Source organism: Mitosporidium daphniae (genome assembly GCF_000760515.2).
Source record: "Mitosporidium daphniae strain UGP3 chromosome Unknown contig-26, whole genome shotgun sequence".
NCBI lineage: Eukaryota > Fungi > Microsporidia > Mitosporidium > Mitosporidium daphniae.
In genome coordinates, this window is record NW_013546545.1 from 1 (window position 1) to 19,281 (window position 19,281).

At 41.4% G+C, this 19,281-nt stretch overlaps 10 protein-coding genes across 10 annotated transcripts; 3 read left to right on the plus strand and 7 right to left on the minus strand.

Moving 5' to 3' along the window:
• Window positions 1-624: 624 nt before the first annotated feature.
• Window positions 625-3,258, minus strand: DI09_26p10 (uncharacterized protein; the record flags this gene model as incomplete). The annotated part of the gene is made up of 1 exon (XM_013382803.1): window positions 625-3,258. One exon carries the CDS (start codon window positions 3,256-3,258, stop codon window positions 625-627), a length of 2,634 nt encoding a protein of 877 aa, XP_013238257.1.
• Window positions 3,259-3,535: 277 nt separating this feature from the next.
• On the minus strand, window positions 3,536-4,660 carry DI09_26p20 (subunit alpha of succinyl-CoA ligase; the record flags this gene model as incomplete). The annotated part of the gene is made up of 3 exons (XM_013382804.1): window positions 3,536-3,822; window positions 3,882-4,461; window positions 4,568-4,660. 3 exons carry the CDS (start codon window positions 4,658-4,660, stop codon window positions 3,536-3,538), a joined length of 960 nt encoding a protein of 319 aa, XP_013238258.1.
• A 353-nt stretch (window positions 4,661-5,013) lies between these two features.
• DI09_26p30 (uncharacterized protein) lies at window positions 5,014-7,607 on the plus strand (the record flags this gene model as incomplete). Its single annotated transcript, XM_013382805.1, has 2 exons — window positions 5,014-5,016; window positions 5,085-7,607. 2 exons carry the CDS (start codon window positions 5,014-5,016, stop codon window positions 7,605-7,607), a joined length of 2,526 nt encoding a protein of 841 aa, XP_013238259.1.
• Window positions 7,608-8,316: 709 nt separating this feature from the next.
• On the minus strand, window positions 8,317-8,951 carry DI09_26p40 (uncharacterized protein; the record flags this gene model as incomplete). The annotated part of the gene is made up of 4 exons (XM_013382806.1): window positions 8,317-8,409; window positions 8,459-8,687; window positions 8,715-8,808; window positions 8,840-8,951. 4 exons carry the CDS (start codon window positions 8,949-8,951, stop codon window positions 8,317-8,319), a joined length of 528 nt encoding a protein of 175 aa, XP_013238260.1.
• Window positions 8,952-9,298: 347 nt separating this feature from the next.
• On the minus strand, window positions 9,299-10,111 carry DI09_26p50 (uncharacterized protein; the record flags this gene model as incomplete). Its single annotated transcript, XM_013382807.1, has 1 exon — window positions 9,299-10,111. One exon carries the CDS (start codon window positions 10,109-10,111, stop codon window positions 9,299-9,301), a length of 813 nt encoding a protein of 270 aa, XP_013238261.1.
• Window positions 10,112-10,414: 303 nt separating this feature from the next.
• DI09_26p60 (peptidyl-prolyl cis-trans isomerase) lies at window positions 10,415-11,086 on the plus strand (the record flags this gene model as incomplete). Its single annotated transcript, XM_013382808.1, has 1 exon — window positions 10,415-11,086. The coding sequence occupies one exon, from the start codon at window positions 10,415-10,417 to the stop codon at window positions 11,084-11,086; it is 672 nt and encodes a 223-aa protein (XP_013238262.1).
• Window positions 11,087-11,335: 249 nt separating this feature from the next.
• Window positions 11,336-12,748, minus strand: DI09_26p70 (uncharacterized protein; the record flags this gene model as incomplete). Its single annotated transcript, XM_013382809.1, has 1 exon — window positions 11,336-12,748. One exon carries the CDS (start codon window positions 12,746-12,748, stop codon window positions 11,336-11,338), a length of 1,413 nt encoding a protein of 470 aa, XP_013238263.1.
• Window positions 12,749-12,832: 84 nt separating this feature from the next.
• Window positions 12,833-15,954, minus strand: DI09_26p80 (uncharacterized protein; the record flags this gene model as incomplete). Its single annotated transcript, XM_013382810.1, has 3 exons — window positions 12,833-15,057; window positions 15,087-15,698; window positions 15,723-15,954. The coding sequence occupies 3 exons, from the start codon at window positions 15,952-15,954 to the stop codon at window positions 12,833-12,835; spliced, it is 3,069 nt and encodes a 1,022-aa protein (XP_013238264.1).
• A 649-nt stretch (window positions 15,955-16,603) lies between these two features.
• DI09_26p90 (non-structural maintenance of chromosomes element 1-like protein) lies at window positions 16,604-17,383 on the minus strand (the record flags this gene model as incomplete). Its single annotated transcript, XM_013382811.1, has 2 exons — window positions 16,604-16,930; window positions 17,171-17,383. The coding sequence occupies 2 exons, from the start codon at window positions 17,381-17,383 to the stop codon at window positions 16,604-16,606; spliced, it is 540 nt and encodes a 179-aa protein (XP_013238265.1).
• A 187-nt stretch (window positions 17,384-17,570) lies between these two features.
• DI09_26p100 (60S ribosomal protein L35) lies at window positions 17,571-18,080 on the plus strand (the record flags this gene model as incomplete). The annotated part of the gene is made up of 3 exons (XM_013382783.1): window positions 17,571-17,597; window positions 17,684-17,823; window positions 17,849-18,080. The coding sequence occupies 3 exons, from the start codon at window positions 17,571-17,573 to the stop codon at window positions 18,078-18,080; spliced, it is 399 nt and encodes a 132-aa protein (XP_013238237.1).
• Between the last annotated feature and the right edge of the window lie 1,201 nt (window positions 18,081-19,281).

Consider the following 19,281-nt stretch of genomic DNA (forward strand, 5'->3'; position numbering starts at 1 on the left):
TTATGAAACTTTTATATCGATCTCAGATGCACCCTTCCCTCTTAGCAGTAGATAGAGCTGTGTTTGCTGTTTATTCTGGATCATCAAGAATCCAAAGAAATGGGTTGATATTGAAATGGCATGCATGCTTTGCACAAATGTTCAAGAAAAATAGGAATTAAATGATCCTTAATAATATTCTATTGTATCGTTCTTTTCAGAAAAATTCTGGGGTGCTTTTAATTCTCGAGAATTTGCAAGCGATTGTCACATATGATTTCTGGAATGAATTATTTATTCCAAATATAATCAACTTTTATATGATTTTTTGCACGGTTTGTATATATTTCCCAGATCTGAACAGCAGAAATTTATGGAGAAAAGCAAAAGCTCGATAAAAAAGTTACTGAAGCAGAGAAATTGACATTTAAGCTCATGAAAGTCAAGAATCTTGAAGTAATTTGGCATCAAACAGTCAATCCATGCACTACGCAGTTGGGCTTTAACATTTGACCATAAATCCGGGTTTTGTAAGTTATTAGCTGCAAATATCACGACAGCGCCAATATAACAATGATCCTTACCGTCACCTTTATGTTGAGATTCATTATTGAAAAATAATTTATTATTAAACTGTTTAAGCAATTATTTAGCTTTAGGCTTCCATTTGGCAATTTGCGAAAGAATCCGTTTTTTAAATTCAACGATAGAGGTATCTTTAGAAAATTTAGAAAGAGAACCAAGCCAAGCGTGTATTAGTGGAATGGTCTCCAGAAAGGTTGCAAAAACCTCACTTGAGCAATAATTTAACACAAACGACAAAATCGAAAACACTCTGGAATAAAAAGCGAGTGATTTTTTAAGCAATTGCTTCTCATTAGAATTTTTACGTAGCAAAAAGGAAATGTTTTTCAACGATGCATCAAATATTTCCATCTGTTCGTCTGAAATCGACTCTAAAGGGATATCTGAGCACTCGGACCCCCCAAAAGAACTGTTGACAGGCAATACGGTTAGAAAAGGACTGTTACTAACGATGGATGGTGAGGATGAATTGTCAACAGGCACATTTTGGTCCGTATAGTCATCCGAGTTAAGGCCCTCCGAAACAGCATCATCATAATTGTCGCTATCAAAATTTTCTCCATCACTATATTCGTCTTCAATTTCGTCTAGAGGGCTTGTCAAGGCTTGGACCAAAAGATCAACAGAACTAGCAGCAAAGTTTTCTTTCCAGCAGATAATTGTAACATATATCGGTCCTTCAAGGAGCGAAAATTCGATCGACAGCGAGGCCAGTACTATATCAACTAATTGGTCAACCAATGGAATCCGTAATTGATCTATCTTTTTTGACTCGGAATTATTTAACAACGAAGCAAGGTCATTGATCATATCAAATAGCTGTTGATGGTCTCTGGACGGGTAAAGAGCAACCGAAACATAATATAATAGCTTAAGACACGAGTTGAAAAGGCTGATTGAAAGCAATTTGGATGAAGTCAATGGGACGTGGATCTTCTTCAGTTTAATGGTAGATAAGGAATCAAACGACTTTAACAAGCAGGCATTCAAGGAATTTATCAAGCCAATGTTAATGAGAAGCTCCTTTTCAGAAGAACAATATTCCAAGCTTTTATGAGACATTGAGCTTAGAAGAAAAACGGATGAAAGAAGCTGCTTAAATCGATTGAAACATTCATATTTTGCTTCAACTTCAATTGAATTGTGAGAAAGGACTTTTAGGATACAATTCCAAAGCTCCATAATGAGACTGTGCAGTGAAGATTTTTCTAGAGACTTTTTGTTCTGTATGAGAAACCCAAATATAAACTTGAGTTTGTGGTTGAGTTCATTAAGGATGATCTTTTCCGAATCTAAATCCAACAAAAGCCCGTTAATCAATTGTGACAAATCATCAGAGGAAGATGAAGTAATTAGAAGGTTGGTAAAAAGAGATTTCCATAGTTTAGAGGCAGCAGATGGTTGAATGGTCCAAAAGGTTCGATTTTGCTCCATTGCTAATGTAAAGGTCCTACAGGCATCCTTTGGCAGTTTTTCAGCCATCAAAAATATGCTGGCAAGAATTTCAGTGGCTACGGCTTTTAAAACAGACTCTTTAAACGAGATCGTTTCCCTAAATAACCGGTGCAGCAAATTGTGATGCTTTTGGGCTTTGCCTTTTAATCCCCAACAGATGGAAATCACTTCAGAAGCCCTTTCAGAAGAGAGGCGACAACAATCTTCCATAATGTGCAAAGTAATATGAAGCGCAGAAAAATTTTTACCATGACTTTTTGATAGAATAAAGTCTGAAAGAATAATCTTTTCCCAAAAAGAGCGAAAAATATCAATTGACGTAGAAAGCAAAAAGCTAATTAGGTACTTAAATATTGGATGTATCTGCGGGGTATCCCTGTGAAACCCAATTGAACCATAAATAGCTTCATCCATACATGCTTGTATCAATACCGTTTGTGACGGAAAAGCTTGGTTTTTTTTAGAAAATATCGAGAACGACGCGAGTATAACATAAAAATGATCAAGAGTTTTGATTTCCGTCGCGAAAAGAAGATCTGTAAATGAAGGTTCTTTAAGAAAATCAAACGGCACTTGAAGTATGATGTCAACAAAAACATTAGCAAAGCCAAGGCTAAGGTATGACTTAGCAGGCATGCATTCATAAAGAATGTGGGATAACAATGCTTTTAACAGGGAAGGATTACTAATTTCACTGAATAACTTTGCTCTAATGCAACTGACCAGCAAGCAAATTCTCCCAAGCAGCCAATCGTGTGAATTATTGGTCTCATGGGGTCCTAAGGGAGACACGCCAAGCTTAAAAAACATTGCGTACATAATAACACGAAGAGGAATATAATGCGGAATTTTTCGCAGGACAGCCGTAAGGCATGTAGCAAAAGAAGATCTGACCTGAGAATGATTAGAGGCCAATCCAGAAACAAGCCGAGACAGTCCGTATATTAAATCAGGACATGCCACTTCATCCCATGATTGATGTTTTTCAAGTGCATACTCGTGCAGCTTTGATGAGTCCAGAAGAGGGGTTGAAGACCATTCGTAGAATGTTTTATAAATGGGGGAATCTTCAAATGCACTAAGATCTTGGTACCCTTTTTGCTTTATAAAGTCAATCTGGTTGTTTATAAGCAATTCAACCAATTTCTTACACGCTTCCAACTGTTTCACCGGCTTAACAGCGCGAACATTAAGTGCATTAAATAATCCAGTAATCTTAAGTTCGCTATTTTGGACCATTGCAAAAATTAAAAGTTTGTAAATTAAAATTTTATTCTAATTTTGAAGATTGAAGCAAATCACCCAAGTCCCTGTCCTTGTCTATGGCTAATGTATGTGGTCTTTCCTACCTTCCGGCTCATAAATAATGTTTCCGCTTTTATCATAATATGTGGTTTCCGGATCTAAGCCTGAAGTTATAATTTGTGCTCGTGAATATTTGAGTTTCTGTGGCGCGTGCTCCTTGTTGCCGTCCATTGCAGATGTTTGTACAAAAAAGCCAAAATGCTCTATTTATTTAAATTTTTGACGAATTTTTGCCCATCTCCCTTGCCATCAACTCCCCAATGATTGCAGGAGATTTGGCAACAATAACACCCACCGATTCCAAAGCGGCAATTTTTTCTACAGCACCACCTTTCCCGCCAGAGATTATGGCCCCGGCATGCCCTAAAAAAAGCAACCATCTGATACCCATGCGTCTACCTGGGGGCGCTGTTTGTCCCGCAATAAAAGATACGATAGGTTTTGCATTTGGTCGAGAAAAGTTGAACTTTTTTAAATATTCAGCTGCTTCTTCCTCGGCTGATCCTCCGATTTCACCAATCAGGACAATTCCTACTCTTAAGCATGAGAATTCAAACCTTTAGTTTCTGGGTCATCCAGAAATAGCTTTAAACAATCAACAAAGGACGTTCCATTGAAAGGGTCTCCGCCAATTCCAATGCATAAAGATTGTCCCAGGCCAACCTGAGTTGTTTGGGCGACAGCTTCATAGGTTAAGGTGCCGGATCTGGAAACAATGCCTAATTTTGATTGAAAGGATTCACACTTACCTACAGAGCCTTTTTTATGAATAAACCCTGGCATAATGCCGATTTTGCACTCTCCTGGCTTAATGACTCCCGGACAATTCGGACCAAGAAGCCTTGAGGCCCCTTGTTCTCGCAAGATTTTCCAGATCCTAACCATGTCTTGCTGGGGAATTCCTTCAGTGATTGCAACAATTAAAGGTATTTCTGCCTCAATGGCCTCAACAATGGCGGACATAGCACCGGAGGGAGGCACATATATTACTGTGGCGTCTGGATTTAGGTATTTTTTAGCCTCCAAAACGGTGCCATACACAGGAAGTCCAAGATGAATAGTTCCAGCTTTTGATGGTGAAACACCGCCGACAAGCTTAGTACCGTACGAAAGAGATTGTTCCGAATGGAAGGTGCCCTAAACGTATATTGGCCAAATCTACCTGTTTGCCCGTAAAGCCTTGGCAAATAACCCTAGTTGAGGAATTTATTGCAAGGTTCGAAACGGTCTTTTCATAAATTACCTTGCGGCTACATGCATTCAGATTTGTAACTGAAGAACTTGCGGGGACACCTGCATAGAATGCTCTCGAAATAGACTTTAAATAGATGGACATTAGGGAAAAATAAAATTGAGCTGGATAATTTATTAATCAATAAAAAAGGTTCACCATCTACTTTGGTGCATGTGTTACGCAAAATACGGTGTATTAAAAAGGTATCTAAAGGATTAGCATATCATGTTTGCGAAATATACGCGTATATGAAAATATGCGCCAAATTGACGCTAGTAGACAACTTCAAAAGACGGCCCAATTTGGCTTTATTAGGCAACTTGAAAAGATGGCCCAAATTGTTGACTTTAAATTGCATATTCATACTAACCCTAGTTCCTTGCTATTCGCACGAAGGCATTTAACAGGAACTTTCTTTTAATTTCGTTCATACATTTCATCCATTACTTTTAAGCATGGTAGGTTATCATCTTTGCATTTGTTTTCACTTTGCTCCCTCTTTATAACAAATTCTTATGGATTTTAGGTTAATTTCACAATCGATCAAATTCGTGCCCTAATGGACAAGAGGACAAACATCAGAAACATGTCCGTCATTGCCCATGTTGATCATGGAAAGTCCACCCTTACCGATTCTCTTCTCATGAAAGCTGGAATCATTTCCTTACAGAAAGCTGGAGACGCCCGTGCCACTGATACTCGTGCCGATGAACAGGAACGTGGTATTACCATTAAAAGCACAGCTATCTCTTTGTATTTTGAGCTTTCCGAAGCTTTCATGTCCGATGTAAAGCAAGTTACTGACGGCAGAGATTTCTTAATCAACCTTATCGATTCTCCAGGGCACGTAGATTTCTCTTCTGAAGTTACGGCTGCTCTTCGTGTAACCGACGGTGCCTTGGTGGTTGTAGATACCGTTGAAGGTGTGTGTGTGCAGACTGAAACCGTTTTAAGACAAGCTCTTACTGAACGTATCAAACCAGTACTCATCATTAACAAGGTCGATCGCGCACTCTTGGAGCTCCAGCTGCCACCAGAAGAACTTTACCAAACATTCCTCCGTGTTATTGAAAGTGTCAATGTCATTGTTTCCACCTACAATGATGCTGCTCTTGGAGACTGTCAGTTGTACCCGGACAAAGGAAACATCGCTTTTGGATCTGGTCTCCACGGATGGGCATTTACTCTTCTTCAATTCGCAGAGCTCTATTCTAAAAAGTTTGGTGTCGATAAGGAGAAAATGATGGAACGTCTTTGGGGTGACAATTATTATAACCCAAAGACCCGTAAATGGACCAAAAATGGCGTCGATGAAGATGGCAAGCCCCTACAACGTGGATTTTGTATGTTCGTTTTGGAACCCATCTACAAGATCTTCGAAAGCGTAAAAAACGGCAGCAAAGAAGCCATTGTTGACATGATGGCTAAGCTTAACGCTACTCTGACTCCTGATGAATCGGAAATGCAAGGAAAGGAGCTTTTAAAGACGGTTATGAGAAAATGCTTCCCCGCTGCTGACGCTCTTCTTGGAATGATGATCATCCATTTGCCCTCGCCTCTTACTGCCCAAAAGTATCGTTCTGAGATTTTGTATGAGGGACCGCAAGATGATGAGTGTGCAAAGGCTATTGCCAACTGCGATCCAAATGGTCCCCTGATGTTGTACGTCTCCAAAATGGTTCCCACTTCTGACAAGGGAAGGTTTTTCGCTTTTGGTCGCGTGTTTTCTGGAAAAGTTGCTTCTGGCATGAAGGTTCGCATTCAAGGCCCAAATTACGAGCCCGGTAAAAAAGATGATCTGTTCTTAAAGAGTATTCAGCGCACCGTCCTCATGATGGCCTCCAAAGTCGAGCCAATCGAGGACTGTCCCGCCGGAAACATTGTCGGTCTTGTTGGTATTGACCAATATCTTCTTAAATCTGGAACGATCACCACGTCCGAGACTGCCTACAACCTCAAGGTCATGAAGTTTTCTGTCTCCCCCGTTGTTCAAGTTGCCGTTGATGTGAAGAATACAAATGATTTGCCAAAACTTGTTGAGGGTCTTAAGCGCCTTTCCAAGTCTGATCCGTGTGTGCAATGCATAACAAATGAATCTGGAGAACACATTGTCGCCGGCGCAGGAGAACTACATCTTGAGATTTGCTTAAAGGATTTGGAAGAGGATCATGCCTGTGTCGCGATAAAGGTTTCTCCCCCTGTTGTTTCTTATCGTGAAACCGTTACTGCCCTCTCGGCTGTTGCTCTTTCAAAGTCTCCCAATGCACACAACAGAATCTATCTAACTGCTGAACCAATCGACAATGAGCTTTGCATAGACATCGATGCCAAGAGAGTTACCTCAAAAGACGATTTTAAGATTCGCGCTCGCTACCTTTCTGAAACTTATAATTGGCAAGTTGAGGATGCCCGTAAAATTTGGTCCTTCGGTCCTGAAGCAGTTGGCCCAAATGTATTGGTTGACATGACAAAAGGTGTTCAATACCTCAATGAAATCAAGGATTCATGTACTTCTGCCTTCCAGGGAGCCACAAAGGAAGGTGTTTTGTGTGAAGAGAATCTCAGAGGCTGTCGCTTCAATTTGATTGATGTCACTATGCATGCTGATTCCATTCATCGCGGAGCAGGACAGATTGTCCCCACTATGCGTCGCGCAATTTATGCTGCTTCTTTGATGGGAAAGCCTGCTATCATGGAGCCTGTTTATCTTGTTGAAATCCAATGTCCCCAGACTGCCATGGGTGGTATTTATGGCGTCCTCAATCGTCGCCGTGGACACGTATTTTTTGAGGAACAGCGCCCTGGAACTCCCCTCTTCTCCATTAAAGCATTTATGCCGGTTAACGAATCCTTTGGATTTACTGCAGATCTTCGTTCTCACACTGCCGGCCAAGCTTTTCCCCAGTGTGTGTTTGATCACTGGCAGCAATTTCCTGGAAGTCCCTTGGAGGCCAACTCGAAGATTTCGGTCATTGTCAAGGAGATCCGTCGTCGAAAGGGACTTTCTGAAGATATCCCGGCCTTGGATCGCTATTTGGACAAGTTGTAATTTTCTTGATTCTTTACATAAAATTTACGATGCTTTATTTTATTTCCTTCCTAGAATAGTTCCCATTAATGAGATTACTGTTGAATATGCAATGCCAAAACCATAGATAACGTGCAAAAAAAACTTGAGTATGGTTTGAAGGAATAGCAGGGCAATGGTCCCCAAACAAAGCAATATTATGGTTTTGTGATTTCTATAAAATCGAATCGAGTAAAGAGTCTTCTCAATCAGATTGAAAAATCTTGATTGCTGTATAGCTCCATTTTTAATATAAAAGAGATAGCCTGCAAAAAGAGCTGCTGGGACGAAATGAAGCAGCGGTATGCTTGAAGAAGGTGCTGGGGTAAGAATTGAGGTTGAATTGATAACGGGATTCTTTTCTGTATAAGCTGGAGAGCAATTTTGCGACTGTGTTAGGTCCTTTATTTTCAGTATGTTGTTATTACTATTACGATCCCGATTGTGACCTTTCCAACTATTCTGTAGAAAGATATAACGAAGTTCCTTGTTTTGCAGTCGAGGTGGTTTTGTAAATAAAGCAATTAAAATCAATGACAATATAAAAAGCAAGGCAAGAATAAGCAACCGAGCTATAATACCATTTCTGGGCATTATCTGGGAAAAATACGTTGTTTCTTCATCATAAACCAATGAGCATTAGAAACCGGTAAATTAGAATCCGCTAAATTTTAATTTTAACTTTTATTTTTTAATCGTTAATCGTAGTCCGTTTCATCAAAGGCAATTTCTGTGGAGGTCGTGGGTAGATGATCCAAGACTTCTTGACGGGTGGAAATAGAGTCTATGTTAATTTTTGAGCAAGGATCATTGCTCTGACTGGTGGCATTTACTTTTCTTGGTCTGCCCCGCTTCCCTTGAGTAGCAATACCGTCGACTTTGGGTCCTCCAACATGTGTCTTGCTGATATTTTCGATTGGTTTTTTTTTGGGAGTCTTTTCTTGGGTTGGTGGTGGTGGTGGTGCGTCAGCAGCTCCTTCTTCTGAGAAGGGACCCCCTTGGATTTTCTCGACCAAATGAACCAAGAACTCGTACATTTCTGTTGATGAAATTATTTCTTTCCTATAGATTAATAAATCATGTCAGCACATGTGTCGAGGATAAATTCTTTTGTGATTATTGGTGGATGCAAGATTGCAGGCATTCTCAATAAGGTCGGTCAGAAATCTCTCCAATGCTTTAGCTATAAGGAAGGGTAAAAAGCACAGACATACCGACGAGAAAGGGTGTATCCACCGAGATTTTTCCAATCTCGTCATCCAGTTGCATAATTTTTTTAATTCGTGACACGGGTAAAGTAGTCAGATACTTTTTCTTTCTGGACATTATTGGCTGAAAATATTTTCCAAACTTGAACTGATGTAAATAATATTTATTTATTTATTACAATGGGTACATTTTACCTGCAACTGCGGTGAAAAGTGTTTAATTGTGCCTTGTGCCACTTCCAAGCCAAGCAAGTAACGCCATATTCAGTGCTGTAACGGAAGGTCAGGTGTAAATGTAAAATTTCACTGTGGTTCAGCCTCAACGTTTATTGACGTGTTTCGCGAGTCGTTTGTGATCACGTTTCGGCTAGCATTTAAGTACCCCGAAATTCGTTTAACTCGCATGTATATTTTTTAGGACCGATTTTAGGATAGCCTGAAATACCAGCGAGGGCAGGCCATAAGCTAAGCAGATGCTTGTGTATCGATTATAGAGATATAATTTGACGGGAACAACCCAAATTTCCCGTTTCGTGTTCTACCATAAAGCCATGTTGGGTGGACAGATAGCAATTGAGTGTCCAAATGCTGTTTAACACCATCAGAGTCTAAAATGGTGTGTGATTTAGGCACCTGGGTGATGGCAATCAGCTGGCCCTCTTCTAATGAGGGAAAGTCACCATCTCTATTGGACGAAAATCCATGGATGACCTTTGCAAAAATTGGCGGCGATAATTTGACGAGTTCAGCAGCAGCTTCCAAAGCATCAGGATCCCCGTCTAATTCATTAGAAAGGCTCTCTTCGGCAGCACCAAACAGAGACGCTTTCTTTCGCTTAAGAATGATGCCACATACTACCAAAAATAGGAAAATAACCCCAAGTGCACCCCCATTTCCGAGAACATTTGTGTGCACACTATTTATGGTCCTAGAATCCCAGATCTTTTCAAGAGAAGTGTAGAGGGAAGAGGAGGAGGAGGATGCTCTTTTTGCTCGAAGAAAATTAAGCCACCATTTTAAAAGACCAATTACAAAGCCTCTACACTTGGAAAGCACTTCATAGAGGCGATTCCAAAGAGACACAGCCATGGAGAGCGAGGTAGTCCACGTGTAGTACGTTCCATCAATCATTTGAGTCCAACTATAGAGCATTTGAATGACGTTTTCAAGGGCCATAGAAACATTTCGAGCGCTCTCTAATGGTCCTCGAATAACACCACTGGCATATGGTGCAGCATAGTATGCACCAAAGTTGGGTGCAACATTAGAGTCCCACATGCCTAGCTATGGAAGGTTCCATATACAAACCTTGATATTGAGGACGCTGTGGATGCCAAGCCACGTATGGGGTACTAAGGATTTCATGGGAGGATGGCAAAATGCCTGGTCGTCGAGGAAGAATCGGGATCTCCGTATCACCAGCAGTCATGCAACGATATCCAAAGTTAAAATTTAAATCTTCCCTGTAAATTTGTAAAGTGCCGAGGCAAATGTTTAAATTGTTAATAAAATCATACCGGGCACAAAATTAATCAATCAATTTGCAATTGGTGATTTGATCATTTTTGATTTACTAAGCAAATGAAGGGATCTTTCCAGCATATCTGTTCCATAATCTTTGCCTTCAGTGCCTTGATCGCTTCTGCTTTGTCGTTCGAGCCCAACAATAACATGTCTGAGATTACGCACAAGGTTTCTCTGGATATTAAACTTGGAAATGCTTCAATGGGATCCATCGTTATTGAACTTTATGGCAATGCTGCTCCGTTAACAGTCAACAATTTCATTCATCTTGTCAATCACACTTATGGTTATGGGTATTTTAACTCAACCTTTCATCGAGTCATTGAAAATTTCATGATACAGGGCGGCGACTTTACCAATGGAGACGGCACCGGAGGAAAATCCATTTATGGCCCTCGATTCAAAGACGAGAAATTTATTCATAAGCACTCGGGTCCGATGATGTTGTCCATGGCCAATGCAGGGCCAGACACAAACGGATCTCAATTTTTTATCACCACTGCAGTTACACCCTGGCTCGATGGGAAGCATGTCGTTTTTGGTAAAGTGACCTCTGGCGAGGAGATAGTGCGCAAAATTGAAAAAACTCCTACCAACAGGAACAATAGACCTATCAAAGAAGTCACCATTTCCGGATGTAAGATTCTCGAAGGCACCGTCTTGAGCCAGAGCACGATTGATTCATTGCTCGCCAAGACAGGTCAAACCTCCCAACATCGTGACTTGTAATTTTTCAATTACGTGCGAATAAATCGATATGGAGGCTTCATATAAATAGAGCCCCACGGCTAAACTTGTGACAATTCATAATGTAAGGTGTCTGCTGCTGTTATCGCCCCCTTGGTTGCGATTGGTCTTCAAAGGACGTGTTATCAACTATTTGTGAAATTACTTATTAGCTATTCACTATGCTAGCCTGTGGTATTAAGAACCAGATATTAACACAGGACTCCTCAGAAATGAAAGGATTGGCAATTTTTATCTACAATGGCGAGAGGGAGCACCGCCTCGCCGAACGGGCTGCAATGGGGCAATATTAGCAGAAAGAAGCGGGAACGTATGGGGAGCCTTCGAAGAGACCTCCAAACAAGGTGGGTCTAATGAATGAGCATCCGCATTAGGAGCAGGCCTTGATGATGGCTTGCAAGGCGCTTCAGTAGTCGAAAATTTACGCACAACCTCATTGGCGTGAATGTCTAGACCCTTTTGTACAATAGAAGGTGATTGGGACTTGATTACAGGCAAAATATTTGGCTTTGATTCTATGGGAAATAGAAGTGGACTCTTTTCTTTGCTTGCAACATGTGGAGAGGGAATCCTTATCATAGGAGGAAACAGAATTGGCACCGGGGAAATCGGGTTACTGGCGGAGCAGTCTATCATTTTAACGCTCGGCCTCTTCGCTTTTAATGAGAGCGCGGATTTCGGGGGAGCCGGAAATTTTTGTCGTGAAATCTCATTTACACACTCACTTTTGACCTCTTGAAGTTGAAAAGAATGCCATGGACCATAATCATCTAGCGATATATTTTCAAGAGAAGATGCAGATGACCAAAGCTCACGAGAGTTAGATGGCCAGAAATCCCCATCATCAAGAACAATTTTTTTGGATGTTTGGCGAATCTGATCAATAGCCTTTTCCGGCTGCAGTTTTACATTATCAGATGGATATTCATCCGCGTTAAAAGGGGATTCAACGGTAACGTGTGTGACAATCTCGGCGCCGAAATAGTCTGCCCCTTTACTCGCCTCTGAATGAGAAAGCAAGCCGGCATAATTGTCATAAGAAACATTAGCCTCGCCATGATTAGAGTATTGGTCAAAGGAAATGGGATCGTATGTGAAAGTATCAGCAGGTGTAACCAGATTGTTGATGGTGCTATGTTTGGTGGTGCTCCAGTCTTCGGATGGATCTAATAAATACGTACAGCGCGGGGAAACACCGGAAAAAGCAGGGCTACAGTCTAAAGAATTTGAACTTTTGGGATCAGGGCCTCTATCATGATCCGATGAATTATTAAAAATAATATCACCATCCCCGCTATATAAATTTTGATGAGAGTTAGCTTCTAGGTCTTCTTCTTGCATATCAGAAGATTTAGACAGAAATTCATGCCTATCCCGAGCTTCATATAGCGGAAGAGGATTTTCATCACCACCCCAAATATTTGCACAGCTTCCGAGGGCAGCTGCCAGGATATCTGCATCGATATATGGGGGTTTTGAAGCCTCTTCAAAAACTGGGGATTCAGTCGACGCACTCATATCAAGTGTAGACCAATGTTCATATTCATTCATGGCTGATATCCGAGGGCTTTCTGCCTGAATTTTTCTGGGGGTCTCTTCCAGAGAAGGTGGTTGAGAGTTTGCTGGTCCCTGGACACCCCTCATTGGACAAGGAGTTGGATGAAGATAAAATTTTGTGATGGGATGGCTTTTTATTGTAATAAAATTTGAGCGTAAAATTTAAAGGGCCTAAATTTTTGAAACAGTCACCTTGATGCTGTTAGGGAAAGGATGCTTGGAATCAGTAGATTGAGCAAGAATCGTGGATCTCACATTATCGTCATTGATATTTGCATCTCGCTGTTCTTCAAATTTGTTGGTAATTGAGATGCGCTTTACTCCCTTGATGAGTGACGAGATACTGGCCGAGTTCTCCTTCAGCAATAAGCCATCGGCCGCATCATCGCAATCAAAAGAAATCATGATGGACTTTTCGTTCAAATCATTGGCTATGGAGCGACTTGCATGCACTATTTCTTGGATTCGCTCGACATGGTCTTTTGATTCCGAAAATGAAGATCCAAATGCAGAAAGGAAGGCATTTAATGATGGGTATGAAGAAATGCAAATCGATTCCTCGTGCGAGGCCTGGTTTTTTAAGATTGAGATGTGCATTGTCTGCCAAAGATCCTCAGTAATAAACGGCATAAACGGATGCAGCATTTTAAGAGATTGGTCGAGCAACAGGAACAATATCGAAATGGAAAGGTCTCTTTGAGAACAAGAGGCCCCAGAAAGGATAGGCTTGAGCGTTTCCACATAGAGATCGCACACATCGTATAGAATGAAAGAGTAAATTGTCGTCGTTGCCTTCATGAAATTAAATTCTGCAAGCGCTGCATTGATGTCTGCAATGGTCTTTGATAGTCTAAACAAAATCCATTTGTCAAAAAGCGAAAATGCCAAAGTGGCCTGTTCCACAGAGCATGAACCCATAACTGCATCGATCAAAAAAGAAGGAGAATGGGTTGAAGAAGCACCGCCAGTGGTATAAGATGCTGCGGCAAACACAAACCTGGCGAAATTCCACATCTTATTGCAAAAACGACGGTAGCCAGCTACTCGCTGGATATCCAAATTGACATCAGAGCCCTGGCTCGTATAAGCCAAGAGAACAAAACGAAGGGCATCTGAACCACATTCTTCGATTCCTTTTGGAAAGTCTTTCTTCTGAGAGGCACGAGCACAAGCTACTTCGGCAGGATCCAAATTGCCCTCCTCCAACCGACGATGAAGATTTTCAAGCGAAATGCCTTCAATAACATCAATTGGGTCGATCACGTTTCCCAAGCTTTTGGACATTTTCCTTCCATGGGCATCTCGGACAATTGAATGCAAATAAACCAGTTTAAACGGAACTTGGCCCGTTAAGTGAATACCCATCATCACCATTCTCGCAACCCAGAAGAAGATAATATCACGGCCAGTCTCAAGCACGCTTGCAGGGTAAAATTTCATCAAATTTTCAGATGAACAATTAGGCCAGCCAAGCGCCGCGAAAGGCCACAAGGCAGATGAAAACCAAGTGTCCAAGACATCCGGGTCTTGCTCGACTTTGACCTCCTTTGCATCCGGGAATTCTCGAACAGCCATTTCTAAAGCTTCGCGCTCTGAGCGAGCCGCAATCCACTTTTGGTGGACAAATGCAGAATCACCAGATGAATCTGCCGTTTTGACAGAATAGGCTGGAACTCGGTGGCCCCACCAAAGCTGACGAGATAAACACCAATCGCGGCAGTTGTCCAGCCAATTAAACCATATTTTCTCTGCCTCTACAGGAAGGATTTTAAGGTCTGCAGATCGAACAGCATTGGCAGCCTTGGTACCGATATCTTTGCATTTCATCCACCATTGGGGAAGAATCCTAGGCTCGATGATATCCCCAGAGCGGTTACAAATGGGAAGGACCATTGAATGCTCTTTACGACCGCGATAGAGGCCTTCTGCTTCCAAATACTCAATGATAGCTTCTCTGGCTTCAAATCGCATCATTCCAGAAAACCTTGGTCCGGCGTTGTCATTCAGACGATTGTTTGCATCGAAAATAACAATCACAGGTAACTTGTGACGCTGAGAAACTTCAAAATCGTTTGAATCGTGAGCTGGGGTAATTTTAAGAGCTCCCGTTCCAAACGAAACATCAGCGTACGAGTCACAAATAATCGGAATTTTAGTTTTGTGGATGGGGTGCTGTACGAATTTCCCATGAAATCGAGTGTATTTCGGATCCTCAGGATTAACCGCAATGGCGACATCCCCCGGGATTGTTTCCGGGCGTGTTGTTGAGACAATGATTTCATCTTCGGTCGGACATTCGGATTCAGAATCAAGAATTTTCATTGCAAATGAATAGATGTACCCAAATTCAAATGTGCGTTTGGGATCGTGTCCAAAGGCAGCAAGGCGAATAAGACCTAAAAATATTGAAGGCTACAAATCTTACCGGTGACTTCACGATGGTCAACCTCCAAGTCTGAAACAGCCGTTTGCAAAGCAGAAGACCAATTGACAATCCGATTTTCTCGGTAAATAATCCCCTGCTCAAAAAGCCTCACAAATGCCTCGGTGACCGCCTCATTCATTGACTGATCCAATGTGAAACGGACACGGCTCCAATCCATGGAACCACCAAGCCTCTTTAACTGTGAATATATCCTGTCGCCAAACGCATCTTTCCACTTCCACACCTCACCCACGAACGCAAGGCGGCCAAGATCGTGGCGCGTAACATTGCGAGTTTTTTTTAAATGTTTTTCAACAACAACCTGGCATGAAATTCCTGCATGGTCGCATCCGGGAATATACAGTGCTGCATGGCCGGTCATGCGTTTCCAGCGAACCAGTGAATCCTGGATCGAGGTGGCCATTGCATGCCCCAAATGAAGCGAGCCAGTGACGTTTGGTGGTGGGATTGGAATGACGTAAATTGGAGCCTGTGGGTTTTTATCCAAAATCATTTCTGGCTTGAAAAATCCCTTTGTTTCCCACCAAGAATACCAATTTTTCTCAACAAACTTTGGATCATAAGAAGATGGCATATCATAACTAGATACATCTAAAAATTAACACATCATCAAACCTTTAAATTCTCCTTCCATAATACTAATCTCAGGTGTATTTGTTGATGCCGACGATTTCTTCAATTCAGATCTTGTAGGCTTTTTGTCCGAAGCAGTAGAAAGGAGCTGAGATAGCTTTTCTTGCTTAGCCAAATACTTTTCCATTTTTTCTTTACGCTTAGCCTCATTTTTCAATTGATTCTTAGTGAGAATTGGTTGCGAAGCAGAGTCCTGTTCAAGGGTAGGATTCATTTTGTAAAATGAATTTGCAAGCGTAGTTGCATGTATCAAAGTCTATTTGTATATTTTATGTAGCGACAACCTCAAGGTTTTATGGTGTAGTCGGTAGCACCCAGGACTTTGAATCCTGTAACCGGAGTTCGAGTCTCCGTAAAACCATTTTTAGTATTATTTTTGAAGCATTGATGATGATAGCGTTCAATTTTAAAGATTGCTTTTCAACTTGTTTCAAATGAAGCGTCATGTTCAGCAAGTGTTGTTTATTCCCCGCCAACCCCGCCAGAGTACATTCCACTATCCAATGGCTGGTGAGATATCACAAGGAGGCGGTATTTTCTCAAAAAAGGAAAAAACAGAAGAAGATTTATATTTTAGACAAAAGGTTCTACCTTCTCCATGTCATTAATCTTAAATAGGAAAGAGAAGAGCTCAAGGCTTTAAAGGAGCAATTACAAAAACAATTAGAAGATACGAACAAAAAACTTGATGCTGTTGAGGAACCGCATGCACGAAAGTAGCTCATAGAAATAAATGGTCGCGCTTAAATATTTATTTAGGGTCACGAAAATGATATGTGCGCAGGCTGATCAGTGTTCCCAACAGGTCAGCTAGCGGTAACCATTCCGTAATGACAAAAGCAATTGATCAGCAATTAAATGGATTAATTTTCAACTGCTGCTGGAATTGGAATCGGCGAGTCGCATGCCGAACAAACTAGAGAGGACTGCTGCCTATTGGTTCGCTTAACAAGAGACATTTGCGCCTGGATATTGAAACACTTTCTGTGCATCCGCGACAAGCAATCTTGGTTGGGGCAAGAGACCCCGACAGTTACAATCTCGCCACAATGCATACATTCTCTTATGGCCCCAGGAAACTGCGCCAGAAGATACCCCTTTAGCTCCATGAGAGTACGGGGCCCTATAGTAATGTAGCCATTTCTAAAATAGACTTCAACAACAGTACCCTTGATTAGAAAGCCAAAAATCTTCAACAAGGTTAGTGACGAGGTCGATCCCTGAGAATCGTAGCAGTGATGGCATGGATGAATATTTAACTGTGAAACTCTCCGCAGTAGCAATTAATCTCAGCTAAACTTAACCAAAATAGTTCCTCACATATGAGGCGAAGAGTGAGATTTCTAGACTTGAGTAGCGCGAATTTTTTAAAGATATCATGTCGCTACCGTTAATATTAATCTAAGGATAGTTGTTTAAACGGTTCATACAATCCCATAATAGCAATCTCCGGTCCAATGGTCCTCCACAGACGCAAGTTCAAGGTCAAAGTCACGCAAGAGCACATTTACCTCTGCCACCATGTCAACGAACAAAACGTTTTCAGAACGAAAGGAGGGCATTATGTCCTTTAGACGCTCTTCACTGATAACCTTTGCCAATAAAAGCGCCTGGAGTATTGGGGCATAGGGGGAAGTATCCATTGGAATTGAAAGTAATTTAAAGTAAAATTTAATTTATCTATTTGCCTTTGCTCCCAGAATGGTAAGCCCTCACCACCAATACTATTTCATCCATCCCCAAATCGATGCATGGATTGAAAAGCATTTCAGCGTGATGCCGCATTTTTCTGGCTGGCCTGTCTGTTTGTTTTCTTTACCTATTGATTTGATGGTTTCATTCACCTTTTCAGTTATTGTTTTTTCTGATTACCTATGATCCATTTTCACGGTTAAATTTGAATAGCTTACTCGTTTTTCGTATTTACATGCATAACTTTTTAGTCCTCCATTGTAAAGGCTCATGAACTCCGTAACATCTCGAAAGCCGAGCTTATGAAGCAACTCTCTGACCTCAAGCAAGAGCTTTCTGCACTTCGCGTCAACCAAGCTTCCTCTGCAACCGCCCCAAAGCTCGCTAGAATGTAGAAAATAATTCCTTATTTTTAGATCCGTCGTACGTAAATCGATCGCTAGGGTTTTGACCGTTATTCAGCAGCAACAACGCTCAGAGATGAAGGCTTTCTATGCTGGCAAGAAGTACAAACCCCTTGACATTCGCCCAAAAAAGACGCGCGCCATTCGCCGACGTATGACAAAGTCTGAAATCAACAAGAAGACCGAACGCCAGCGCAAGAAAGCGGCTCATTTTCCCAAGGCCAACTTTGTCGTCCTTGCATAAATAATTAAGCCCATTTATTAGATTAGTAATTCAATTGTAATGAAATAGCCCCAATGATGAGGCGTGATGGTAATTTTTCTTTTAGCCTTTACTGGAGTTGGAATTCCATATCTAATGTGAAAGCTGGATCACAGTTCTATGTTATCTTGACATTTGGGGCACTAAATGGAGATAGATCAAGGACACCGAAGCAGGAAGCCATGTTATTAAGCGGAGAGGTCGCGCAGACGCTTGGCTTCCAGTTGATGCTGCAGCTTTTGATTGTTTGAAGGAAAAACATCAAAAATATATATCGAGATGCACAAATTGATTCCCTAAGGTTAAGCTAGCACTCATACCCCGATAATCATAATACAGCCAACTGAAAGGAGGAGGAAATAGAACCAGGAGGCAACAATCCTCGAAAATTCAATGCTACATGGACTTGTCGAGGATAAAGGGTAGTATTGCGGTTGCAGTGTTGATGCTATAGGTGTATCTGATAATGGCTGTGGTGGTGACTCAAGCGTAGCTGGCATTCGCTGTCGAGTCGATGTGGAATTGGAAGTGTAGCTCAAATCATCGTAGCATCGATACTGCGAGTTAAAAAATTGCTTTACCGTGTTTTGAAAGGAGAGGCGGTTTCCTTCAGAGAGATCATCATTCCAAATCAACAAAGCAACACCATCCGCCTAGATTTAGGTAATCTTAGTAGTCTCATACCCTTCTGAAGGAGAACAGCAGAAAGAGGAAAAGGCCAAGCTGGCACGTCATGAGTATGGACTGCGCCAAAGAATACTAAGCATAAAAATACGTCGCCACTTACCGAAATGGTCATTCTGCGAGATTCGCATGATGCGCCACAACATCCCAAAATGGAAATAAACATCACACCGCCTCCGATGAGACAGAAGAGGGTCGAGGTGAATTCAAACCCATAGCCATATGTCTCTGGATTATATCTGCAACAAACACCGAGTACCATCAGAGCAAGGCCATAAAGCAGGGAGAAGAAGCTGGCAATTGCCAGGTAAAATTGGAAGAACTTTTCCCAAAAGGTCTGCGGCTTGAGCATAAAAAAATTAAATTAGCCAATCATACAATGTAAAAGGTGTACATGTAAAATTGCAATCAGATTTTAAATTAATGACAGCCATTATATTGGTTGGTTTCTCTATTTGAGCATCCTTTACTTGTTTTGTACAATTTCTACAGGCAGAGG